At 34.7% G+C, this 22984-nt stretch overlaps 3 protein-coding genes across 5 annotated transcripts in view; 2 read left to right on the top strand and 1 right to left on the bottom strand.

The window, feature by feature from the left end:
* Positions 1-15494, top strand: part of LOC111512370 (MFS-type transporter SLC18B1) — a 34525-nt gene extending 19031 nt beyond the window's left edge. For 2 of the 3 annotated variants that reach the window (XM_074170964.1, XM_074170965.1), the window contains exons 11-13: positions 5808-5976; positions 11402-11623; positions 14745-15494. In XM_074170964.1, coding sequence (XP_074027065.1) covers positions 5808-5976; positions 11402-11623; positions 14745-14822 — 469 coding nt within the window. In that variant the 3' untranslated portion in view covers positions 14823-15494. The remainder of the gene's footprint in view (positions 1-5807; positions 5977-11401; positions 11624-14744) is intronic. The other variant, XM_074170967.1, reaches the window with a different exon arrangement.
* A 2374-nt stretch (positions 15495-17868) lies between these two features.
* On the top strand, positions 17869-19638 carry mRpL10 (mitochondrial ribosomal protein L10). Its single transcript, XM_023168482.2, has 3 exons — positions 17869-18027; positions 18081-18590; positions 19358-19638. The coding sequence occupies exons 1-3, from the start codon at positions 18006-18008 to the stop codon at positions 19564-19566; spliced, it is 741 nt and encodes a 246-aa protein (XP_023024250.2). The 5' UTR covers positions 17869-18005; the 3' UTR covers positions 19567-19638.
* On the bottom strand, positions 19551-20750 carry LOC111512373 (uncharacterized). The gene is made up of 2 exons (XM_023168481.2): positions 20201-20750; positions 19551-19739 (listed from the first exon to the last, which is right to left on the bottom strand). The coding sequence occupies exons 1-2, from the start codon at positions 20445-20447 to the stop codon at positions 19600-19602; spliced, it is 387 nt and encodes a 128-aa protein (XP_023024249.2). The 5' UTR covers positions 20448-20750; the 3' UTR covers positions 19551-19599.
* Positions 20751-22984: the final 2234 nt, after the last annotated feature.

The following is a 22984-nucleotide window of genomic DNA, read 5'->3' as shown; positions in this document are numbered from 1 at the left end:
AATCATTTCCGAATATTCCAACTGAAGCTCTTCCCGTGGGGGTAGAAAGGACGCGTTTATATATGAAAATTGCCTTTTCATCTCTGTATCTCCGTACCGATATACTTTGTAGGAAATTTTGTATGTAGGTTCGTTTTATGTTCCAGATGTACAATAAAAAAAGGTTTGGTCCTTTACAGCACGTACTTTGAATGAATATTTTCGAAGATATCACAGACTTGAAATGCAGGGACATCGCGGTTGTGGCGCTACCGGGCCACCTATATGTAACCTTTAAAGAACACATGTTTGTATTGTCTACCGACAAAAAAGCTGTGAACGTTGTATATTCTGTAGTATCAGCATTGCACCCGTGCGGAGTCGGGAAAGATCGCTAGTTCAATATACATTCACCTGAAATCCTGGCTTCAATAATAACCATGACGGCAAATTGATAGCTCCAATAAACTTGTTGTAACTATTCGAAATGAAGGTCTCGTAGCCCGTAGTTTCATGCTGGACATGCGCATGTTTTATTTCTTTAAGAAAAACCGAAATATGTCGTGAACGATTGATTTTTTGATGTGGAGAATGTTTAATGAATGTGAGTCAAAATCATCCCCAAACTATCCTAAAATACAGGGTGTTTGATTTGAAAAAACTAAGTTTGGGCCCATTTTTTAAGTCATCGATTCCGAACACCTTGTATAACATTTTGGAAATGTTACTCCCACAAGACGATGGAATGAAGCATTTTGATGAATCATTAATACCTCATTTATGTATTCTACCAAACTTATGAATTTTATTGGGAAATCACAAAACAGCAAACCTTGCATGGTTCAACAAGAATTGCGAGCAAGCTGTCGCCTCCAAAATTCTCGGCTACCAGCAGTGGCGCAAAAATTCCAGTGCCGAAAACCGAACTGGGTTAATTGATGCTCGCAATAGCTGCAAGAATACATGAAAGCAAAGAACTTTACCATCAGAGGATTAGGAATAAACTGCTTGCCAATCCAAACAAGTCTAGATCCTTCTTGTCGGTAGCTAAAGCTGTTGACCAAAATTTCACAAACTCCACAAATCCGCAAATAACAAGGGCAAAAAAAATCTTCCAAATAACTATAGACCAATCGCTTTGGTATTAGTGATATCAAAAATCCTGCAGAAAACCGTAAACCACCACATCCTTGAATATTTGGAAGACCTTAACATCTTGAGCGATCATCAATATGGCTTTCGGAAACAAAGATCAACAGGCGACCTTGTATCGTATGTCACCCATATTTGGAATAACGCAATCGAGAAACATGGAGAGTCGAGAGCTGATGCGCTTGATATTTCTAAAGTCTTTCACCGTGTGTTGCATGAGGGTTTGCTGGCCAAACTTTGATGCTATGGTTTGTCAGATCATTTTATGTGTATGGCTCTTCGGCTTCCTGAAAGAACGTTCCCTGCAAGTGACCATCGATGATATATCTCAAATACTTTTACCATCCATATTGTCTTCAACCATCTTTATATTGTATATCAAAGACTTATTGAAGAAAACGAAGAATCCAATATATTGCTTTGCTGACGACAACACTTATTTCGTAATTCCATTTGGATTCCAGGACATCAGCTTCAGATGTACATCTTCACCGGCAGCAGGAGGTTGCATATCTTGATGAGGATCTAGAAAGGATTTCGAATTGGGGTGAAACTAACCAGGTTCAATTCAATGCCACAAAAACCCAGGCATTGGTTTTTCCAAGAAGATAAATGTCTCCAAACTGGATATAATAATGTCAGGACAGACGATTCCGCTTTTTGCTCCGATAAGTTTGTTGGAGGTTAAAATGGCCACCAATACGTCTTGGCACAATCATATCGTTGAAATTGCAAAGGTTATTCTCGAAAGCTTAGAACACTGTTCCAAATCAGAAAACTGTACACACCTCAGCAACTTTTGATGCTTCATACAGCTCAGATCAGACCTTCTTCTGGGTATTGTTCTCATGTATGGAGCTCCGTCTCTAAATATACCCTGAAACTGCTGAATTCCATTCAGAAAAGAACCAACTGCCTGATTGGAGACGCGAACATCACTCACAACCTTGATAGTCTAGAACACCGTTTTTCAACGTGTGGGTCGCGTTCTGAAGGGGGGTCGCGCAAGGATAAAAAAAACTACCTCAGTAAAAATAAATAAAGTTTATAAAGATAGATTTATTAAAAAAATGTTAACAATGTTAACTGGTAAAAATTTGTACATATTGAAACAAACAAATTAACAAAAAATTAAAGCCTACGTCTACTTGTCACTCCTAATGCGGAAGTTGCGCTAGTTTTCGATTAATCAATTTTTCCCATCGCGGTTCCGTGTTTGCTACATTGAGAATTAAGTCATTTTCTAAATTTAAGCGATTTCTTTGCTTGCTTTTTATTTGAGCCATTGATGAAAATATCAACTCGCACAACTACTAGGTGGCAGATGAAATCAAACACCTCAAGGCCTCAGTTGTTAATTCCGGGTATTGTGTTTTCCTTTCAACCAAAAGCTATCCAAACTGGCAGACTTGAATTCTAAGTGTAACATCCCATCGGCATATAACTCCAGCAGATTTTCTTTGAGCTTAGTTGTTAAATTCGCTTCATTTATAGCTGCAATTGAAAATGGATTCAAGATGCACCTTTGCTCAGTGTTTTCCGATATGTCTTGCACAGAAAAGTAAGACATAATTCTTCTTTTAAATTATTTTACACCATTTTCATACCAGAATATACTACTTGATGTTTATGTCACATCCGACTTCTTCAATATAAGACTGTGTCAATTTTCTTTGTAAAGCCATGTATTTTGTCTTTTGCAGTGATGACATTTTCATCGCGCCCTTGAAGACTTTTATTCAAGATAGTTTAATGGTCGAATACGTCAGAAAGAAAAGCTAATTTCAAAAGAAAATCCAGCTCACAAATAAATTCAGAGTATTCCTACTTAGTCTGCTGTAAATATATTAAAAGTTCAGCTTGGAGTTCCATAACTCTGATGGTCAATACTACAACCACCTAACCTCTGTATGGTAAAGTAAATGTTGGTGGAGTGCCCCCATGTCTTCACAAATAATCCGAAACAATCGTATCTGCAACGCTTTTCCTTCAATTGAATTTATAATAAATAATATTTAGAACTTGACTGTATTCCTGTGGCAAGGTTTTGACCGCAAGAGCTTGGCGATGAAGAAAGCAATGCATCCAAGAAGCGTTTGGCATTTGTTCTTTCAATCTAGCAATAAATCCACTTTTTGCACCAGTCATAGCTTTTGCTCCATCACTACAAATAACAATGCAGTTTTCTTCCCAATCCATATTTATATCTTGCGTAGCTTCAAAGAACATGTTATGCAAGCACTGACCTGTAGTGTTTGAGGGAAGTGCTCTGCAAAATAGTATTTCTTCCATTAATTTTTCATTGATTTCAAAACGCACAAAAGCGACAAACTGCGCACAACCCGCGATATTCGTAGATTCATCAATTTGCAAGGACACAAAAGTACTTTCTTTTATTTTTTCTATGACTTGGTCTTCAACGTCATTCGCCATATCGCTTATCCTGCGTTGAATGGTATTGTCTGAGAGTTGTATACTTTTGAGATTTTCTACTTCTTGTTTGCCAAACATAATTTCTGCTATATCTAAAACCGCCGGTAAAATCAAACTTTCAGAAATTGTGTGGGGTTTTCCTGTTTCAGCCACACGAAAAGCTACTCGATAACTAGCAAGCAACGCCTTTTCATTTAGGTTAGACATTTGTACTATAGCAGATTTTTGATGTTGAAGAGCTTTTAATTTTCTCTCAAAAAATTCCACGGGTTTATGTTTTTCATTTGGATGTTTTGTGTTTAGGTGGCATGCTAACTTCGATGGCTTCATGCTTTCTCTTGATAAAGTTTCAAAGCAAATAACGAACTGCGATTTATCACAGTAAATCCGAATTATAAATAATTGTCATCATAAAGACGATTTTTTTTGGTTTTGATCCACCACTCCCGCTAGAAGTTGACGGTTCTGTTGGTCTTTTCTGGAATTTATCCATTTTCAATTATTACAAATCACTTCAACTAAATACGTGAAAAACGGAAAACAATGATTTGCGCTCGCTAAACAACTGAACGGCTGACAATCACGCGTGTCACTATGCCTATGCGCGTAAATTGCATTAGTTATCAAGTGGCGTTTTTTTCGCTGTAACCTAACCTAACCTAACCTAACCGAGCGCAGGTGCAAAGATGAGGTGACGAAACAAGAACACCTTAAGCATGTATATTTTTCAGTTGACGAAACAAGAATAAAATGGGTCATAACACGTAAAATTTCCCTAGGTGACGAAACACGAATTGACGAAACAAGAAACTACCGAAGAAAGGTTGGACTGTAAATACTTTCACGGGAAGTGTTCAAGTGATTTTGCACATTTGATTCCACCAAGAGCAGTACATATCAGAAAAACACGACAGATTATGGCTGCCCATCTTGTCGAGGTTCAACTCAGTAAACCTTGAACTTCACTATTTAAGGACTCCTTCATTTGGAAAACCGTATTTATGTAGAATGAACTTCCTAAGAACGTTTTTCCAAATGAATTTCATCTCCAGCGATTCAAATCCAGGCACCGCTCTCAGAGCGCCTTAAGGATTTTTCTGTAGTGCTTGTGTTTTGTCCTTAAAAAAAGCCAAATACCTATTTTTTTTGAGTAAACAAATTAATATTTCGAGAACCGCTCATTGTTTGTAAAAAGTGTATTACAGAAACTCACATTAGTATTGAAAAATGTGAGAATATACAGGGTGTTACTTTTGAATTAGGGAAGTTGGTATCGGTATAATCGGAAAAAGCCATTTGTTTGAAGGTGATTGACAATGTTTCGTGATGAATTTCACTAGTTCGGACTTCCATTGTCTATAAAATGATTTGAAATCCCTGAAACAAGTAAAAAAGAATAATTAAAAAAGAATAGTTGAAAATAACAATTATATTAAGCAACAATAAACCTGAAATGAAATGATAGTAAAATAACCTACAAGTAAAAATATAATAATTGAATAAATAAAAATTAAAGGAATGCAAAAAAAAGAAAATAATAAAAATAAAAAAGTGTAGAGATTCCAAGTCACGTTAGTTCACGACGTTTCGATTGTTGGTATCTACAATCGTCTTCGGGTGATGACTGTTTTCAGGTTTATTGTTGCTTAATATAATTGTTATTTTCAACTATTCTTTTTTAATTATTCTTTTTTACTTGTTTCAGGGATTTCAAATCATTTTATAGACAATGGAAAAAGCCATTATTTTCATTCATTGAAGCATATTGAAAAAATCTATATTTGCCAATTTTTGGGCAATGCATCCTATTATCTAATTGTCAAAAACCAATAATATTCTCTATCTGTTGTTACAATTTAACCGGCCTCATAAGTCTTACCGTTTCCGAGATAGCAATAGTGGGATCTGGTAAGTACTCCCTAGTATTATTTGGCAGTACTAGCCTTTGTGGCTTTTCTTTATTTTGCAAGAATGTACTTGCAGTAAATCAAATGTGAAGTCGATTAGGATTTGCTTGTTCTTCATTTCTGATCCATTTCATTTTTACCTTTCACTAGAAATATTGTTGTCATCTTCACTCCACTTCATATTGCCCGAAGTTTCCAAAAGGTCGGTCGTAAATGCTAGGGAGAATCGGCCCTAAAGTAAAACTTCAACACCACATTCATGCAGCTCAAAAATATTCGTTTCTGGATTTTCCAGCTCTTTGCTGTAATAGAACATTTATTTTATACATTTTTCAGAAACGCTGGATGTAGAGATGCGTTAGCAACATACAGTATAGTGGCTGGTGTGTGGTCGTGCATGTACTCTTTGGGAGAGGTTATTGGACCAGCTCTAGGTGGGTTTTTGTTACAGTATTATGGCTTCCCGATAGCCTCGACTGTAATGGCACTCATGACATTGTCTTCGGTGAGTTGAATTGTTTCCTAATAACTGTGCAATTATGTTCCGAAATGTAAATGTTCCGAAAATTGTAAATTCCTGTATTTCAAGGTACTTTTTTCCATTAACAAAATTGTTGAAGTAAGTGGCAGACAAGACAAATAAATTACACTATGGAGAATGTAACAGCGTGATATAGTAACCCTTTCAATTATTTTTAACGTTTGTTTTTAGCCCACAATTTTAGCTCACGGTATGATACCTATAAAATAGATTTCAATTCCCACTTATAGTACTTGTCTATGTGTATTGCTATTATAATTAGGTATTGTAAGAATTACTTTTTTTTTGTTCTCTTGCAGAATATGCCTGAACATCTTCAGAACTGAATAGTAACATAGTCAATCAATTTTTCACATGAGTAATTCATTAATTTGAAACCACAAATTATACAGCGTGACTCACGGTCGATGGTATGTTAGACGTTTCTGGAAAACGCAAAGCATGATTTTTCTGAAAATTTCACCTCTCACATTTTCTTACCTGTTCTATCGATCTAAAATATTTCCAGCATTGCGTCGTTGCCACTTCTATCAAAAAGTCCTAGCAATTATATTCTTTTAAATGGAACACCCCCTACATTAATACATTTTTGGAATCGCTCTAGTATTTTAATACTTTTTTGTTGATAATGTTCTATACCTATCTCTATCTGTTTTCGAGATAAAAAGTAAATTGTGCTAAATATGGTCCAAAACATAGCCTTAATTGAAATTAAGTACATCAGTACTCTCAATTCATGAAAAGTTGATATTCTGATGATAGTTTGGACAAACTCGAAATATTCAAATAACACCAAGAAATCGACTCCATATCATACAGGGCGTGCTAAAATTACTATTATTTCCATTGTGCATAAAAGTAGTCGAAAGTTCATTTTTTCAAATGAAACCCCCTGTATATTAGTCGATAAATTGAAAGATGGTGAAAAATGCTTCAAGATGATATACATGTCCCTATACCTAAATCGTCAAGTTTTCTTAATAAAGCCGTTTTTGTGGAAAAATAGTTATTCACGTTTTACCTACAAGTGTTGAAAGTGGCATTTTATTTTGTGAGTGGGGATTATTGCAAAACGAGCACCAGCAAGTGAAGCAAACTCACGAGCAAAATAAAATCACTTTTAACAAATGTATCATACAAATTTTTTTGTATAACGTTACTGCTGATAATAAAAAAATTATAGGGTCCATGGGATTTGAACACACGATCTTTGGATTTCAAGGCATATGTTACAACTACATACGCCAACTCACGTTATTTCAAGGAGGATTATTGGTTAGTCATGAAGGACTTTCTACAGTTGGACTGAATACTACTTCGTCATCGTCAGTAACTTCACAGGGATTTAATATTACCAATAGCACGAACTGCATGTGTGAACTTTTCTAAATGATTTTTTGGTAGGTGTTCTGATTGAAGTGTTTCTATCAAAGAGATTTTCAATAACAGTTGTACAAAAAATAATTTTTAAAGAATTTGATTTCTAGGTAGCCGTGGAAATATCGAGCTTATGACAGTTTGGTGACTTTTATAAGTAATTGATAAATGGTTATTGACGGTGTTTCAAAAAATCGCCAAAAATGAATGCAAATATTGATTATTCAAACGAAGTTCTTATGAAATTATTTATTATACACGGACAGTGTGATCAAATCATTACCAGAACTTGTAGAAAATTCAACCAAATGTATCCTGAATTAACACCAATGAACGAGAGGAAGTTTGTAAGATTACAAAATAATTTCCTTAACCATGGCTCCATGTTAAAAGCGCCTTCAACATTACCCAAACCTGTTACTTCAAATGAGGACAATACTGTTAACGTTCTGGCATATTTTTATGCATATCCAGAAGCTTCCATTCGCAGTGCAGAAAAAGATTTAGGTGTATCACATGCTTCAGTACAACGAATTTTGAAAAATCACGGAATGCATCCGTATAAATTTACTAAAGTTCAAGTTCTAAAAGCAGAAGACTTCGAACGTAGAATGCATTTTTGTGAATCCCTTTTGATTCATACACAGGAAGATCGGGAATTTTTGTCAAAAATAATTTGGAGTGACGAATCAAAATTTACGAGAGATGGTGTTCTGCATTCTGAAGAACAATAAAATTAGCTTTTTTATTTATGAAGACACACTGAATGCAGAGAGATATCTCCAAATATTAAGGACGACTGTTACCGATTTTCTTTCTAAACGGAGCGCCAGCTCATTCCACCCAGGAAATTTCCAGGAAACTTGACGAACTCTTCGACGATCGTTGGTTTAGGCGTTTAGGGTCGTGGGATTGGCCACCGAGATCACCCGATCTCACGCCACTTGACTTTTTTTTATGGGGTGTTTTAAAAGAAAGGGTATACAGTACTCCAGTGCCTACCGAAGAAGAATTGCGACGGCGAATAGTGCGGAGTACTGAAGATCTGGATCCCCAGGAAATTGAAAAAGCAACCACAAGTCGCATACAAAAAAAAAATTTGAAGTGTTTAGAATGTAATAGACAACATTTTCAGCATTTATTGTGAAAATGTGATATTTTGTTTACAATTTTGTTATTTTGAATCATCCTATTCTGTTATTGTCTGTACTTTCACATGTTTTAGACCACAAAATGTTACTTTTTACCTAGAAATGACTGATTTTAGGTACAGTTGTTCCCTGGAAACTTTGAGCCATAGTTAAGGAAATTATTTTGTTACCTTACAAACTTCCTCTCGTTCATTGGTGTTAATTCAGGATACATTTGGTTGAATTTTTTACACGTTCTGACAATGATTTGATCACTTTGTTCATGTGTATAATAAATAATTTCACAAGAACTTCGTTTGAACAATCGATATTTGCATTCATTTTGGAAGATGATTCGAAACACCGTCGATAACTCTTTGTAATTTACTTATAAAAGTAACCGAACTGCTATAAGCTTGATAATTCCACTGCTACCTAAATCCAAATTCTAAAAAAAAATTATCTTTCTAGAAGAAGCGACTTAATTGAGAAAACTTGACGATTTAGGTATAGGGACATGATATATCATCTTGAAGCATTTTTCACCATCTTTCAATTCACCAAGTAATATACAGGGGGTTTCATTTGAAAAAATGAACTTTTGTCAACTTTTATGCACAATGGAAATAATAGTAATTTTAGCACGCCCTGTATGATATGGAGTCGATTTCTTGGTGTTATTTGAATATTTCGAGTTTGTTCAAACTGTCATCAAAATATCAACTTTTCATGAATTGAGAGTACTGATGTACTTACTTAATTTCAATTAAGGCTATGTTTTGGACCACATTTAGCACACTTTATTTTTTATCTCGAAAACAGAAAGAGATAGGTATAGGACATTATCAACAAAAAAGTATTAAAATACCAGAGCAATTCCAAAAATGTATTAATATACGGGGTGTTCCTTTAAAAAAAATAAAGTTGCTAGGACTTTTTGATGAAAGTGGCAACGCCGCAATGCTGAAAATATTTTAGATCGATATAACAGGTAAGGAAATATGAGAGGTGAAATTTTCAGAAAAATCATGCTTTGCGTTTTCCAGAAACGTCACGCTGTATATATTATATGAAAGGTTTATGCAGTCAAGCTGCTGGAAAATAATTCGATAACAATCAAAAGTTAAATTGATAAGTACTATTCTGATCATCCCCATATTGACCTCAATTTAGGACAGCTGTTTCAGCCTATTGGGCTTCGTCAGTACCCGGCAGGTGGTCCTCGATTGGAGACAAAATGTGAATAACCAAGAAAAGTACTTGATAAAATTAACTGCGAAAACGCATCTTGACTGCATTGACTTTTCTCGATTTCATATCATTTCTAGAAACATGTGGATTCGTTTTCCGATGGCATTCCAGGACGGCTTCCTGAATTTCTGCCACGGCAGTTGTCCTTTGGCTGGTCAAACCACCAACACTGACATAAAAACTTGGCAAGTTGACTTGGGTGTCACACCAATAGGTGGTTCCACTTATGTTTCGCTTGCGTTTACGCAGTTATTTTCATACATAAAGTACTTTTCTTGGTTATTCACATTTTGTCTTCAATCGAGGCAGGCAACTGAAGACACGGTACGGATGATGCCCAATAGGCTGAAACAGCTGTCTACCTGTGGCTCTTAAATTGAAATCAACATGGGAATGATCAAAATACTACTCATCTATTTATCTTTCGTGAAATAGCCTTTTGAACATATTTTTTTATATGAAACTTTTTCCTGGTCAAATTTAATTTTGTTGAGTTAGTCAGTTAGTGCACATGAATTTTTGTTTAATCTTATATCACTTTTGTGTGAAGTTTTTCTGCTTGACAATGTTCTGAAAGTTGTTCCAATATAATTTAAATCACAATTATTACATGGTATATTGTAAACAACGTTTGATTTTTTTCAAAACAGATGTAAAATCCTTCAACTGTGTTTTAATATTTACAATAATTTAAAAATTCTTTTAAGAAAATTTGTGAAAAACGTCAATTATTTTGGAAGATAAAATTCCAATATTAGGAAATGAAAAATATTTCATTCTGTCTTCTATCTAACTATAGGCATTTTCATTTGTACTTTCTATCTTAGGTTAGGTTAGGTTAGGTCTAAAGTTAGTGGGTCTATTCGTCCCTCCACCGCAACCCGCAAGAGTTTATTGTGACTCACACCTATTCACACTCGACTAAATAAACCCAGCTTCTCAACGAAGCCGATTAGTTTGTATGGTGAGTGGTCTTTCAGGTGAAATGGTAAGAGTACGGCTCTGCCTTCGAAGGGTGAGTAAACGCCTTAGAGTGAGCCAATTCTGGAAAATTCTGCCAGAAGTCCATAAATCTTCTTGCCGTCCAGGTGCTCAATGTTTGTTTGGCAAAGCCTGAAGCGATGCCAATGACAGGTTCTGGTCCGATGAAGCTGCTTGCAGCACCCTTCTTTGCAAAGGAGTCAGCAGCCTCATTGCCTTTCAGGCCAGTATGGCCAGGAATCCAGACCAGAGACAATCTGTTAAGTCTTCCTATCGAGGAGAGTCGTTTTTGGCAATTTGCTACCAATTTAGACGTTACTCGGTAGGAGCAACGTCCAAATTGCTGAGGAGGACTACTTAGAAAGGGACAACATATTTTTTGAGAACAATGATAATTTACCTTATTTTTTGAACACAGTAGAATATATAATTGTACCTATAGTCCAAGTATAGAGGCATTATATCGAATAATTTATTTTAAAAACCGCTGTTCCAATCCCTCTTGCAGTCGCCACCATTTTTCATTTCAAATTGTTACGATAATGAAATATATACAAAGTTCAATGTATTCATGAGAAGTTGGGAAACTGAATAAATTTTTCAATATGCCGAAATTGCTCAAAAATTCCTATACGATTCTTTTATTTCAGGCAATTATCGCCTTCATTTTCTTTTCTTTGCAAAAGTCATATTGCAAAGATTGTGAAAGCATCAGTGACAGCGGAATAAGTGGATCTTGGAGAAGCACCACCAGCTTAGAAGATTCGAATGAAAATGCGCCTCTTCTTTTACCTGCAGTAGATTCGAGTTATAAAACTTTTGCAGACAACCAGTATCAGTATTATGACCAGTATAGAAAACTGAAAGAAGAGGTATGTGGACTGTGGAAAAAATAAAACTTCATATATATATATGTATAGATAATATAAAGTCCGGGTTGAACCGCTTCTTGTGTTTTTAGTAGTTCAACGTTTCGGCTTCGACATTGAAGCCATTTTCAAAAAACTATCACTTCTCTGCCTACTCCTGCAAGAGTTTAGTGACTTGACGCCAGGGCCTCAATCTACCTACTACCCAGGTCGCGTCGTTGGTCTCTACAAGAGTCTCATTCTGCCTACTCTCAAACTATAAGTATCATAATTTTGAAAAAAAAATCTAAACTCACTTCAGTTCATTCCAGTCACTGTTTAAATTGGTCACTAAGTTCGTTTGCGAATTCTTCATGGAATGTTTCTGTCGTAATTACGTTAGAAGCACCTCTCATTCTAACAATGGGCCCTGGAGTAGACACTAATCCTCACTGGTTTGGATAATAGTCATGTAACCACTTTTGAATCAGCTTGTCATCCTGAAGAGATACCGATATTGATTGAAAACTCGTTCGGGTTTTACAAACCAAACCGGTATGCCAGACCAAAGAGGCCACTAGTCCCCTGATATGACGCCTCTAGATGTTATTGAGGAAATACGTGAATTCTGCAACGACGAGTGATGCAACACTATTGTCTTTCTTACAAAAAAGGGTGAAAAATTATGTATTTTCACGTAAATTTTGTCCGGCCCTAATATTTTGTTTCGTTCAAAAATTAAGAGGGGGGACGATTCACGTCTGCACTGTATATATTTTATATATTGTCCTTAGTCTTCTTTAAAAAATTATATTGAAGTTCCTTCAGAATTATCCCACTTTCAAAAAGTACTGTAGTAGGTACCGTACTTTTTAATTTTTGTTTTATTCTGGTCTTTTCAAATGGCATTCTTCCTAACATCTCATTGGTCACAGGTTGATTTGGTGGAGGATGAATATTGTTCTTCACTTTTCTGTGGTCCTTTTATTTATATGTTTTGTAAATCTATACTACTCTATAATTCTATACTAATCTATACTTGTACGCTAATATTATAAATGTGAAAATCTGTGAGGATGGATGAATGTATGTACATATGTATGTGTGTGTCGCCTAAACGATTGAACGGATTTAGATGAAACTTTACATAAATACAGCTTTTACATCAGAATAACATATAGGCTACAATTTACAAAGGTTTTGTGTTATTTTGGTCATAATGTAACGATAAGTACTAAGTAAGTCGGACCGAACGCGGGCAGACACGTGAGGACAGACGTCGTTGACAGTTGTACCCACAATAGGTACACATTTACACAATACTAGCTGTTTTACCCGCGTAACCGTGGAAACCTACCGTATATGTTACTCCAGGTCATGATGTATCTATTAACCAACTTACATTTGAATTCGTTGAACTGTTAAGAAGATAAAAAGTAAAAACCGTAAATACATTCATCCATCCTGACAAAGTTAACGAATTTAAAATATTAGTAATTAGTCTGATAATATGAGTGTATGTCATGGAGCCCCACAAAGTTCAATTATCGCCCCGCTACTCTTTATTATCTACACATCTGACTTCTCCAAGGTCCTTAAGTTATTCAACATTCATACATATTCAGACGACACTAACTTGTATAGTCTATCCATTCCCGATTGGAACTGCAATAAACATATGGGCACTACGAGGGGTGTTCATAATCACTGCCCGGCAAAGGGGCATTAAACTGAGTTGAGTTTAATCTTCCTCTTTGAAGATGATCACTTGGTGATCGAAACACGTGTCGAAGTGTTAAAAATAACGATTTGGTGTTGGGAAAAAACTCCAGTAATATTCATTACTACACCAAAGGTTCCAAACAGTGCATCATAAGTAACCAAACAATAACACAAAAAAAGCAGATATTGTTGATTTCATGCGAAATCATGACATGGAAATACCCGAAAAGATTCCAACGAAAAAGGTATTACTGGCGACCATAAAACAACGTAATTTCAAAAAAGAGTATTTTATTGATTCTATGTGTGAAACATGTGGTCATATTCTCTTACGTTTGCCTCCATACTATTGTGTGTTCAATCCAATTGAAATGTTTTGGGCCACCATGAAAGAAAACTTGCGGAAATGTAATCAGTCACCGACTTTGAATGCTGTGGTGCTTGACAATATAAGGCGAGTGGTGAATGAAGTAGGTAAATAGTGATGTGTGGAAGAACTGTGTGGCCCACGTTATAAAAGAAGAGAACAAATATTATGTGCAAAGTTTCATAAATCCGATCGTTATTCAACCCGATGATGATTCCACCTCATCCGAATATAGCGAAGAAGAATTTTTGATTTTGTTGGCCTCTATTATTTTGTAAAAATATGTTTGACGAGAATTCGGTGTGATTATTTGTGTTTTCATTGTATTTTAGAGTTTTCGACTCGGAAATCAACTACCTTGAATTTCGAAGCTTCTCATAATTACCCATGGTGGAAAAATTCAGTTGAGATAAATTTTTCATGGGTTGATCAATTGCTGTGATTGTAAGAATGAGTAACTGAAAAACTACCACTGAAAAATAATATGCCAACGCCTATGTCGAGGCGGGAATTCCTTCTCTGTGCTGTTCCAATTGGTATTGGAAATACTATACTACTCCCATTAAGCAAACCAGCTTATTGATCACGAAACATCGCTCAATAATGATATAAAAAATCTTGTTCAGATTTCGCATTATTATTAGTAGGAGTAGGATTAGTAGGATTACCAATGTATTCCATTCTAATCATTTCAGCTCTTTTTGCTGATGCTATTCAATATTGATTGACTGACACTCTTATATTACCGTACAGCCAAAGCTACTAGACCTATAATCTTGAAATATACAGGTAGGTTTCTTGTATAGCGTAAATAAGCATCAAGAAAGGGAATTAGGAATTTCCACCCCCAAGGGCAAAAAATAGGGGTTTAAAAATTGTATTGAATTTCCTTAGTTTTGAAGTCGCAAACATGAAGTTTTGGGTTGATGAAATATTGTAACTATTTGTTTGCAAATTCTACGTGGGCGAACCCGCGGGTAACAAGTGGTATTTTATATAATATTCCAGTATTCAGATTGTGGAAACATCAAATTTCACCTTAGATTTTTGTTTCAGGTGATTCAACCCGGCAATGACTCAACGGATATAAGAACAACAGTTTCTATCACAGGAAAAGGTTCTTGTGAAATTTGAATACAATGCCTCAAAGTTTGCCTCTTCCTAATTAGGTTCAATATTATCTATCTATCAATCCAATCATTTGAGATTTGATACGGCAAACTTCATTCTGACTAAAATTTGGTTGAGGACATTTTCATGTTTCATGAATACAATTTTGTTATAATTATCAATCACTTTCGGAATCAAATATTGCAATCGAATGTTTTCCGAACATTTTAAAGATCAATAGGTAGTTACAATAGGTACATTTTTTTTTAATGATTTCTTTGCCATTTGAAATGAATACCTGAAAAAAGTATCATTATTGTAAATTTTGTATGTGATCATAAAATCATAAATCATAAAAATTAACATACCATTTCAAGGAGTATTGAAGTATCAGTAGCTATACATTTATCTGTTCAATGCGACCGCAAAATGTATATGAAATATTCATAGAGTTATAAACGCTAGGTAATGCATAATGATCAAATAATTTGAAATTATGGGTAACCTGCAAATTTTCAATGTAAAGTTCCTCGACTTTAATTATATGGAAATATCCTCGAATATTAACAACAATTTTCAGAAGAAACGAAAAATTTTGGGCCCGCTCTAACAGCAGATGCATAGGAGTCAGTTTAATTTTTCATTAAAAAAAATTTATTAACATGTAGGTAGTAAAGTCGATGCGCTAAATATGAATTTGTTGGAATTTTAGTCTCATTTTGCTTTCCAATATGATACATCTATTAAATATCTATTAAATCAACACAATTATTTATTCCAGTGCAGCAGCTGTAATATAATGAAATATACGAGAGAGTTTTGATTAGAAGTGTGTGTCACATGGAACTTCCTTTAGAAGCTTCAGGTGATATTATTTCGTATAAAAGTTTGGCATTCTGAAACTATCCAGCAGCATGTATGATATCGGGTAACGATGTTATCAATTTTAATCTTATGTTTTTTAATGAATATCATATATATTGCTCTCCTCATTCGCATTCGGTCAGAAAATTATTCAAAATTGAATTAATATACACCACCACCAAGTGGTTCAAGAGTTATGCCACAATATTGAAGCTGAGCTATTCAACTATTCATATTGTAAACGTATGTCTGTCTGACTTTAATATGACTATATTTTTTCATACGTCGACATTAAAGCATGACATAATTGAACCGAATGAATTAGGCGATAATTAAGAATATAACATATATTTTCAATGAAACCTCAGTTCGAAACTTTTTCTTATTATGAAGATATAGGTTTTTTCGTATCGAATAATAATCTGGCCAAAGTCTTTTCTGTAATATTGAATGAATCGAAATTCGAAAACCAAAGTAGAAATGACACATATTGTATTAAATATGTGCTTTCTTCTTGAAGAAAATGAATAAATACTCAGTGGTTCTATAATCCTACCATAATCAAAACAATTTTATCAAAATAGTTTTCCTGGTAATGTTTTCTTCATATAATACTTCGAAGAAAATGTGAATGTTATTGTAATTCAATAAACTAGCTAACTTACCTTGAAATTTTGACTGACTGACTAATAAGTAAATCATTTTCTATAAAGATTCAAACTCTTCTTTCATAACACTTTCCACGTTATATAGAAATATTTTCCAGGGTTACTCATCTGTAGATTTGACATCCAAAAAGTTCAGTTCAAGTTTTCATTGAGAAGTTCAATTTTTCAAATAGTGTATTTCAGAAATTCAGTTTGCAATCAGGAATAAAAGCTCGTCAATTGAGATTCGATGCGAAAACGCGAAAAAATATCCTTATAATAGAAAAAGACTCTTCAAGTGTAGTTTTCATTAAAAATAATCAGTTTTCGAAACTATTTTTGGCAATATCGCTCCATATATCCACACATATAATCCTATATATTTTTCAAAGCACTTTTCTGGCAGAATTTGAGAATGGGAATCAATAAATATATTACATTTCATTCACAAAACCTAACATTGATACGTCTAGCTTATACTCGATACCCTGTATGTTGGTTAATAATTTTAAGAAGGTCAATGTATTAATGTATAAAACAAATATACGAACTATTTTCCATAACTTCACTCCTTACCTAAAAATTATAATGGATGTTCGATGGAACACAACACAATAAGTTTATCTGTCAAAATTATATAGTTATATAATATTTTGTTGTTGTTGAATAAAGACAAATTGTTTTATATGTACAATGAATTTTCAGTGAATATTCAAGTTTTGTTTTTTGAAATTATTGAGAATTTCACAAAACACCGTAATCATACCTCAGCCACCGTTTTCACCAGATTTTGCCCTCTGAGACTTTTTCCTGTTCCCAAGATTGAAGAGATTCATGAAAGGACGGCGTTTCGCGACGATTCTGTTTAAAAAATCTGTTTAAAATCTGTTTTTCCGTTAACCAGCTGTCGCACCTATACGAAGGCAACTCTCAAAAACCGAAATTTGTGCGAGCTAAGGACCAACGAGGTCTTACCTTTCAACGTGTGATTCCTAACACGGGTTGGACGATGATAGCAAGTGAAAACCATATATCTATGAGTATATCAAAAATACGTCGCCCCGCCAGAATGTCTTCTGGACATCTCAATGTGATATCACTGAGACATCGCACCCAGGTTTTATAAAATTAGGTCAATAAACCAGATTTGCAAGTAAATTCTTTCTGTAGTTTATTTTTCCAAAATATTTTTATATCTTTTTCAAATTTCCGTTTTGTTGTTTATCATGCAAAAATTAAGATTAATTTCATATTTCAATTAATTATTCTTCTAAATATTACGTTACTTACTCACTTCAAAACGAATATCAAACAATATGTTCACACTCACAGGTAAAATCCTTTCGGAAGCGTTGAAAAGACACATAGTTGTTTTTTAGTTTTCATGGCATTTTAGTTGGATTTATATTTTTCCGAAATACAATTTTCAAATTATATGTCAGAGAAAAATGACGAGTGAGAAGTAAGAAAGAAATAAAAAACTAATGTGGCCATGTTACGCTTCCTTGCATCCTGTCTTTGTTTACAAACGAACAATAATTTTGAAATAACATTCGTGACATGACGGATGACGGCGTAAAACTTTTGAGGTTGTAAAACTTACATAACCTAAAAGTGTTTAATATAAATATTCTTCTAATATATTTAATATTTGATATATACGATTTTTTATCAAATTCTATCAGTCTATTCAGAAATGGCTCTAGTCCCGAAGCGAGGTGAGATTTTAGTCATTTTTGGAGCTGGTAAAGGCAAAACTTTTATTTTTTAGCGCTGCTAGAAAGAATTTACCCACTAATACAAGTGAAAAGATTCAGAGGAAAAATAAACGTTACTAAACCAAAACCACCACATTTCGTTAAAGCATCGTACTTAGCGCTAACAAAACCTTGGTTCATCAATCCAAATAAAGATAAAAAACCTATGGAACTATGCAGGGGATTTGATGAAAAACTATTCAAAGACGATAATGATAATCCTTTTCAACGAATTATAGCTCAAGAGTTGTACAGATGGATTTCAACTTCACGATTAGTAGTTTTTTATCACCATAATCCCATGAACGCCGAAGAAGAATTCAAGGCATTTGCCATGTTCAAAAAGCAAAATATGCACTTCAAAAAATATGGTAAAAAAACGTTACAGATGGCTGTCGAAGGAACTCCATATGAAACTATTTTGGACTTTTATTGTTCACAGAATATGACAGTTTTCAGTCCAGAACCTGAAATCGTGAAAATGTTGAATATAACCAAGAAGTTTCGTCAGCTAGTTTTGTTAGGTGGGTATATAAAAAAACGGAAAAACATTTGTTAGGATAAGGGTTAATTTAATTGTAGATCATCAAGGTGATTTCTCATTTCAAACCCTCACAAATTTTTTTTAGGAATTTGTGATTTTTTTTTCTGCTGATCACAATTTGTAATTTCAAAATATGTGATGGAATTCGCAGATACTTTATGAAAATCAATAAATTCAAGTTACACTTCATTGTGAGATTTTCACTAGACAGTTTCACAAAAGCACAACAGGTGTTTTACTATACAATAGCTTCCTCAAGTGTTTTCATAGTGAAAGTGTGGGAACAGGTATACCAAGAACACACTTTTACTAGAAACAGAGGTTGCATCTTTCGATGCAACTGATCTTCAGCCTTTCCCGTTTCAGTAAATGTTCACATTTATTTATTGTATCATTCTGGGAATGAAGACCTATTATTATTATTATATAACAATATACTATATTCAAAACAAACAAAATACAGTCCATAGGCAAACTGATGGCAATAAACAATAAACAGACTTAACTCAAATCCTCAGCCCTGAAAAAAAATTATCAATGCACAAAGAGGTCAAGTTACATCTATTATCACTTTCTGTTGGTGTTTGCATTGCATTGCATATTGGTTATAAAATTTACTCCTTTCGGTTTAATTCTACATAATATGTTACCATAGAAATAAATGTTATTCCTGACCAATAGTATGCTACTTCTACTGGAAAAAATGTTAACAATGAAAAATTTGCAAATCGAAATGTTCATTTTTAGCTGGAATACTTGATGGAAAATTCGTCAGCAAAGATGACCTTATTAAATACAGTGCTATTCCAAATCTTCAAACTGCCCAAGTAGGACTTGTTCAAACTCTCAATAGTGCAGCGAGTCGACTGGTTGGCCAATTAAGTAGTCCTCAAAGCTCTTTAGTTTCTAACCTTGAAGAAAGAGCTAAACAACTACAGCCTGATAACAAACGATAATTTATTGACAATAAATCCATAGAATAAATGTGGTTATGATTTTCCTTTTTTATTAGATTTTGTTTTCTGTGATTTGACTTTTCCTTTCTTGCCCTGTTCTCCAATCTTTCCCTTGAATTGACCAGATGCTATCTCAGGGTCAGGCAATTCTACATCAGGTTCTGGATTGTAACCTAAATAAAATGCAAAATTTGGCAAGGAGAGAAATCTTATAAGAGGAAGGAATCTCAGATATAATTTGCAGAAGAACTCCAGTATCATTTTAATTTCACTATGTGAGAATACTTTGGAATTTTCAGGAAGAAACTGCAAAATATAACAGTCATTAACTAGAACAAATACATCTTCAAGGTTCTTACGGTAGACTATGAGACATGGAAAGCTCTTTGAAGTAAAGATATGCTTTTTCAGCAGATACATTAAAATTACTTGTGAAATAAATGTGGGTTAAGTGAAATTGAGACAAAACTGCAGCACTTTTCTGCAGGCTCAAGTCATATTTTTTGCAAAACATAGTTGTGGTGTACATCAACTCAATATATAAAATTCTGGCGTTTCCTTTGGGAAAGTCCTGTTCCATCTTGGAATCTAAAATTAACCTGACAGATATGGAACTTTATTTTTTTTACCTTACCTATTTCCTTTTTGATATCGCTCTTTCTTTGAAGTTTCATAAATTGATCCAATTCCTCCTCTTTCATAAATTTCCATATAGAACTTACTGGCTTAGCAATTGACAAATTAGGAGTTTGAAAAGCATAGAATCTACTAATTGTTTGTTCCGGGTTCTCTTCTTTAACAACTAAGTAGTTCTCTATAATGGTCCCTGGCTTTTTCTCATTTTCAGCAATAACATTATCAGGACCATCTTTTGTACTCATTTTCAATAAACATCAAGATACATAAATTACTCCTGGTGGTCACTTTGACTCTTCCTCCATTAAAAACTCACGACCTACGGCGCTCTTGATAAAGAAATTATAATTAGATCCAATAAATTTCAGCATTTCATTCGCAGAAGTGCTGAGTACAACTCAAGTGACGCAGCTCAATAATGTCAAGTTGGCACTTCAATTTTCAATGTTTACATTCGAGAATAAATTGATATTAGGATTTCTATATTATGGTCCATAAATTGAAAATTTGAACAAAATACGCGCGGCAGATTTCAATTTTTGCACCATCTATCAATATTTGTACAAAGTTATTTCAATCTCATTTCTCGTGTCGAGTTTTTGACAAAACAAAAGCGAATCAGGTAAATACCACAGTTTCTATGTACCTTTATAACATACTCATCATTTCCAATAAAGTTATTATTCATTTTGGGTGTGTCTAAAAGAAAGCTTAGGGGGGCGACAGATGGTTAACAAAAAAACAACAGCATGAAATTTTAAATTTGGTTGTTTTGGTTTTGAGTTCCGGGCCTCCGCAGTTTCCATGCATTATGGGTTTAAATTTGAATAATTTCCAATGGGGAAAACAACTACCGTTGAGGGCGCTAGTGTGTTCAACGTTTACATGGGAAACTTATGTATGGTTTTGTGGTTTTGCTATGTCTTAGGTTCATTTTGATTTTGTGTTTGTGAGAGCAGTGTTTTCTACTGCGATTTTCAGAGAAAATGATAAAAAGTACCAGAAACCACAAGATTTATAAAAGGCGGCTAGATAAAGGTCGCATCTGTATGATTCATTTTCCTGATTGATTAATCTGTTACTATAGATATCTTTCGTATACAAACTCTGCCCATTATCTACCTCTAGTGGATGAGCAGTTGAGCTCATTCATAAATTAAATCGGTTACATTATTCTAATTAAAATGAGATATATAGAATGGTGTTAGGAATCACACGTTGAAAGGTAAGACCTCGTAAGTCCTTAACTTGCACAAGTTTCTCAACTTCTGAGAGTTGTCGTTCGTATGGGAACGACAGCTGATTATTGGAAAAACAGATTTTTTTTAAACAGTACCTACGTTTATTCTGCGAAGCAAATGAATTGTTTCAATTGAAACACATTCAATTACCAAATGAAAGGAAGAACTGAAACCTGTGGTGCAGAATTTATCCAGGACAAACAGTGTTCTGGAACACAAATAGTGCAACACTAAACGCACAAATTGATTCAGGCTTTCGCGGCCGAAATATATATATACAGGAGAATCCTTAAGACGCTCGGAGATTAGCCTTAGAAACACAGTTCTCCAAATGAAAGAGTTCTTCGTCAGTTAAGTTCGACCTGTACTGAGTTGAACCTCAAAGCAATGAGCAGCCACCGTCTGTCCAGTATTTTTGATATGCACCGCTTCCCTCACAAGTCAAGTGCCAAGTCACTTGAACACTTCCCGTGAAAGTACCTATCTATAAAAGGAAGACAAATATCCAACTTTTCTTCGATGTTCCAGACTATCAAGGTTGCAAGTGATGTTCGTGTCTCTAATCAGGATGGAATCCAGCAACTTCAGGCTATTTTTAGAAACGGAGCCATATAGATATGTGAATTATATTCCAAAGAAGGTCTGATCTGAGCTTTATATAGCATTTGAAGTTGCTGGGGATTGTACAGTTTTCTGGTTCGGAACAGTGTTTCAAGCTTTTGAGAAGCAGTCTCTGCAACTTCAGCGACATGATTGTGCCAAGACATATCGGTGTCCATTTCAACCCCTAACAAACATATCGAAGCAGAAACCAGAATTGTCTGCCCTGCCATTATTATATCCGGTTCAGTAAGATTCATCTTTTTGGAGAAAACCGATGCCTGGGTTTTCGTCGTATTGAATTGAACCTGGTTACTTTCACCCCAATTTGAAATCACCTTAGATCCTCATTAAGATATACAACCTCCTGCTGCCGGTGAAGATGTGCATCCGCAGCCGATGTCCTGGAATCCAAATGGAATGACGAGACAAGTGTACTGTCATCAGCGAAGCGATATATTGGATCCTTGTTTTTTTTCAATAAGCCGTTGATATACAATAAAAAGAGGATTGGAAATAATATGGATCCCTGGGGAACACTAGCGTTGATGATAAAAGTATTTGAGAGATATCCATCGACGGACATTTGCAGGGAACGTTCTTTCAGGAAGCTGGAAAGCCATACACAAAAATGATCCAATAAGTCATAGCATCGAAGTTTGGCCAGCAAACCCTCACGCCACATACGGTCGAAGACTTTAGAAATATCAAGCTTAACAGCTCTTTACTCCCCATGTTTCTTGATTGCGTTATTCGAAATACGGATCACATTGGATATAAGGTCGCCTGTTGATCTTTGTTTCCGAAACCCATATTGATGATCACTCAAGATGTTGAAGCTTTCCAAATATTCAAGGATATGCTGGTTTACGGCTTTTTCTATGATTTTTGATATCATGGATAGAAACAACTACAACAAACAACTAAATATTCAAACTTCG

The sequence above is a fragment of the Leptinotarsa decemlineata genome, unplaced genomic scaffold (genome assembly GCF_025532065.1).
Source record: "Leptinotarsa decemlineata unplaced genomic scaffold, Ldec_3_MD MMD2_tig00000008_RagTag_RagTag, whole genome shotgun sequence".
Classification (NCBI taxonomy): domain Eukaryota; kingdom Metazoa; phylum Arthropoda; class Insecta; order Coleoptera; family Chrysomelidae; genus Leptinotarsa; species Leptinotarsa decemlineata.
Note: the sequence above shows the minus strand (reverse complement) of the source record. Positions and strands in the feature narration are given on the sequence as shown.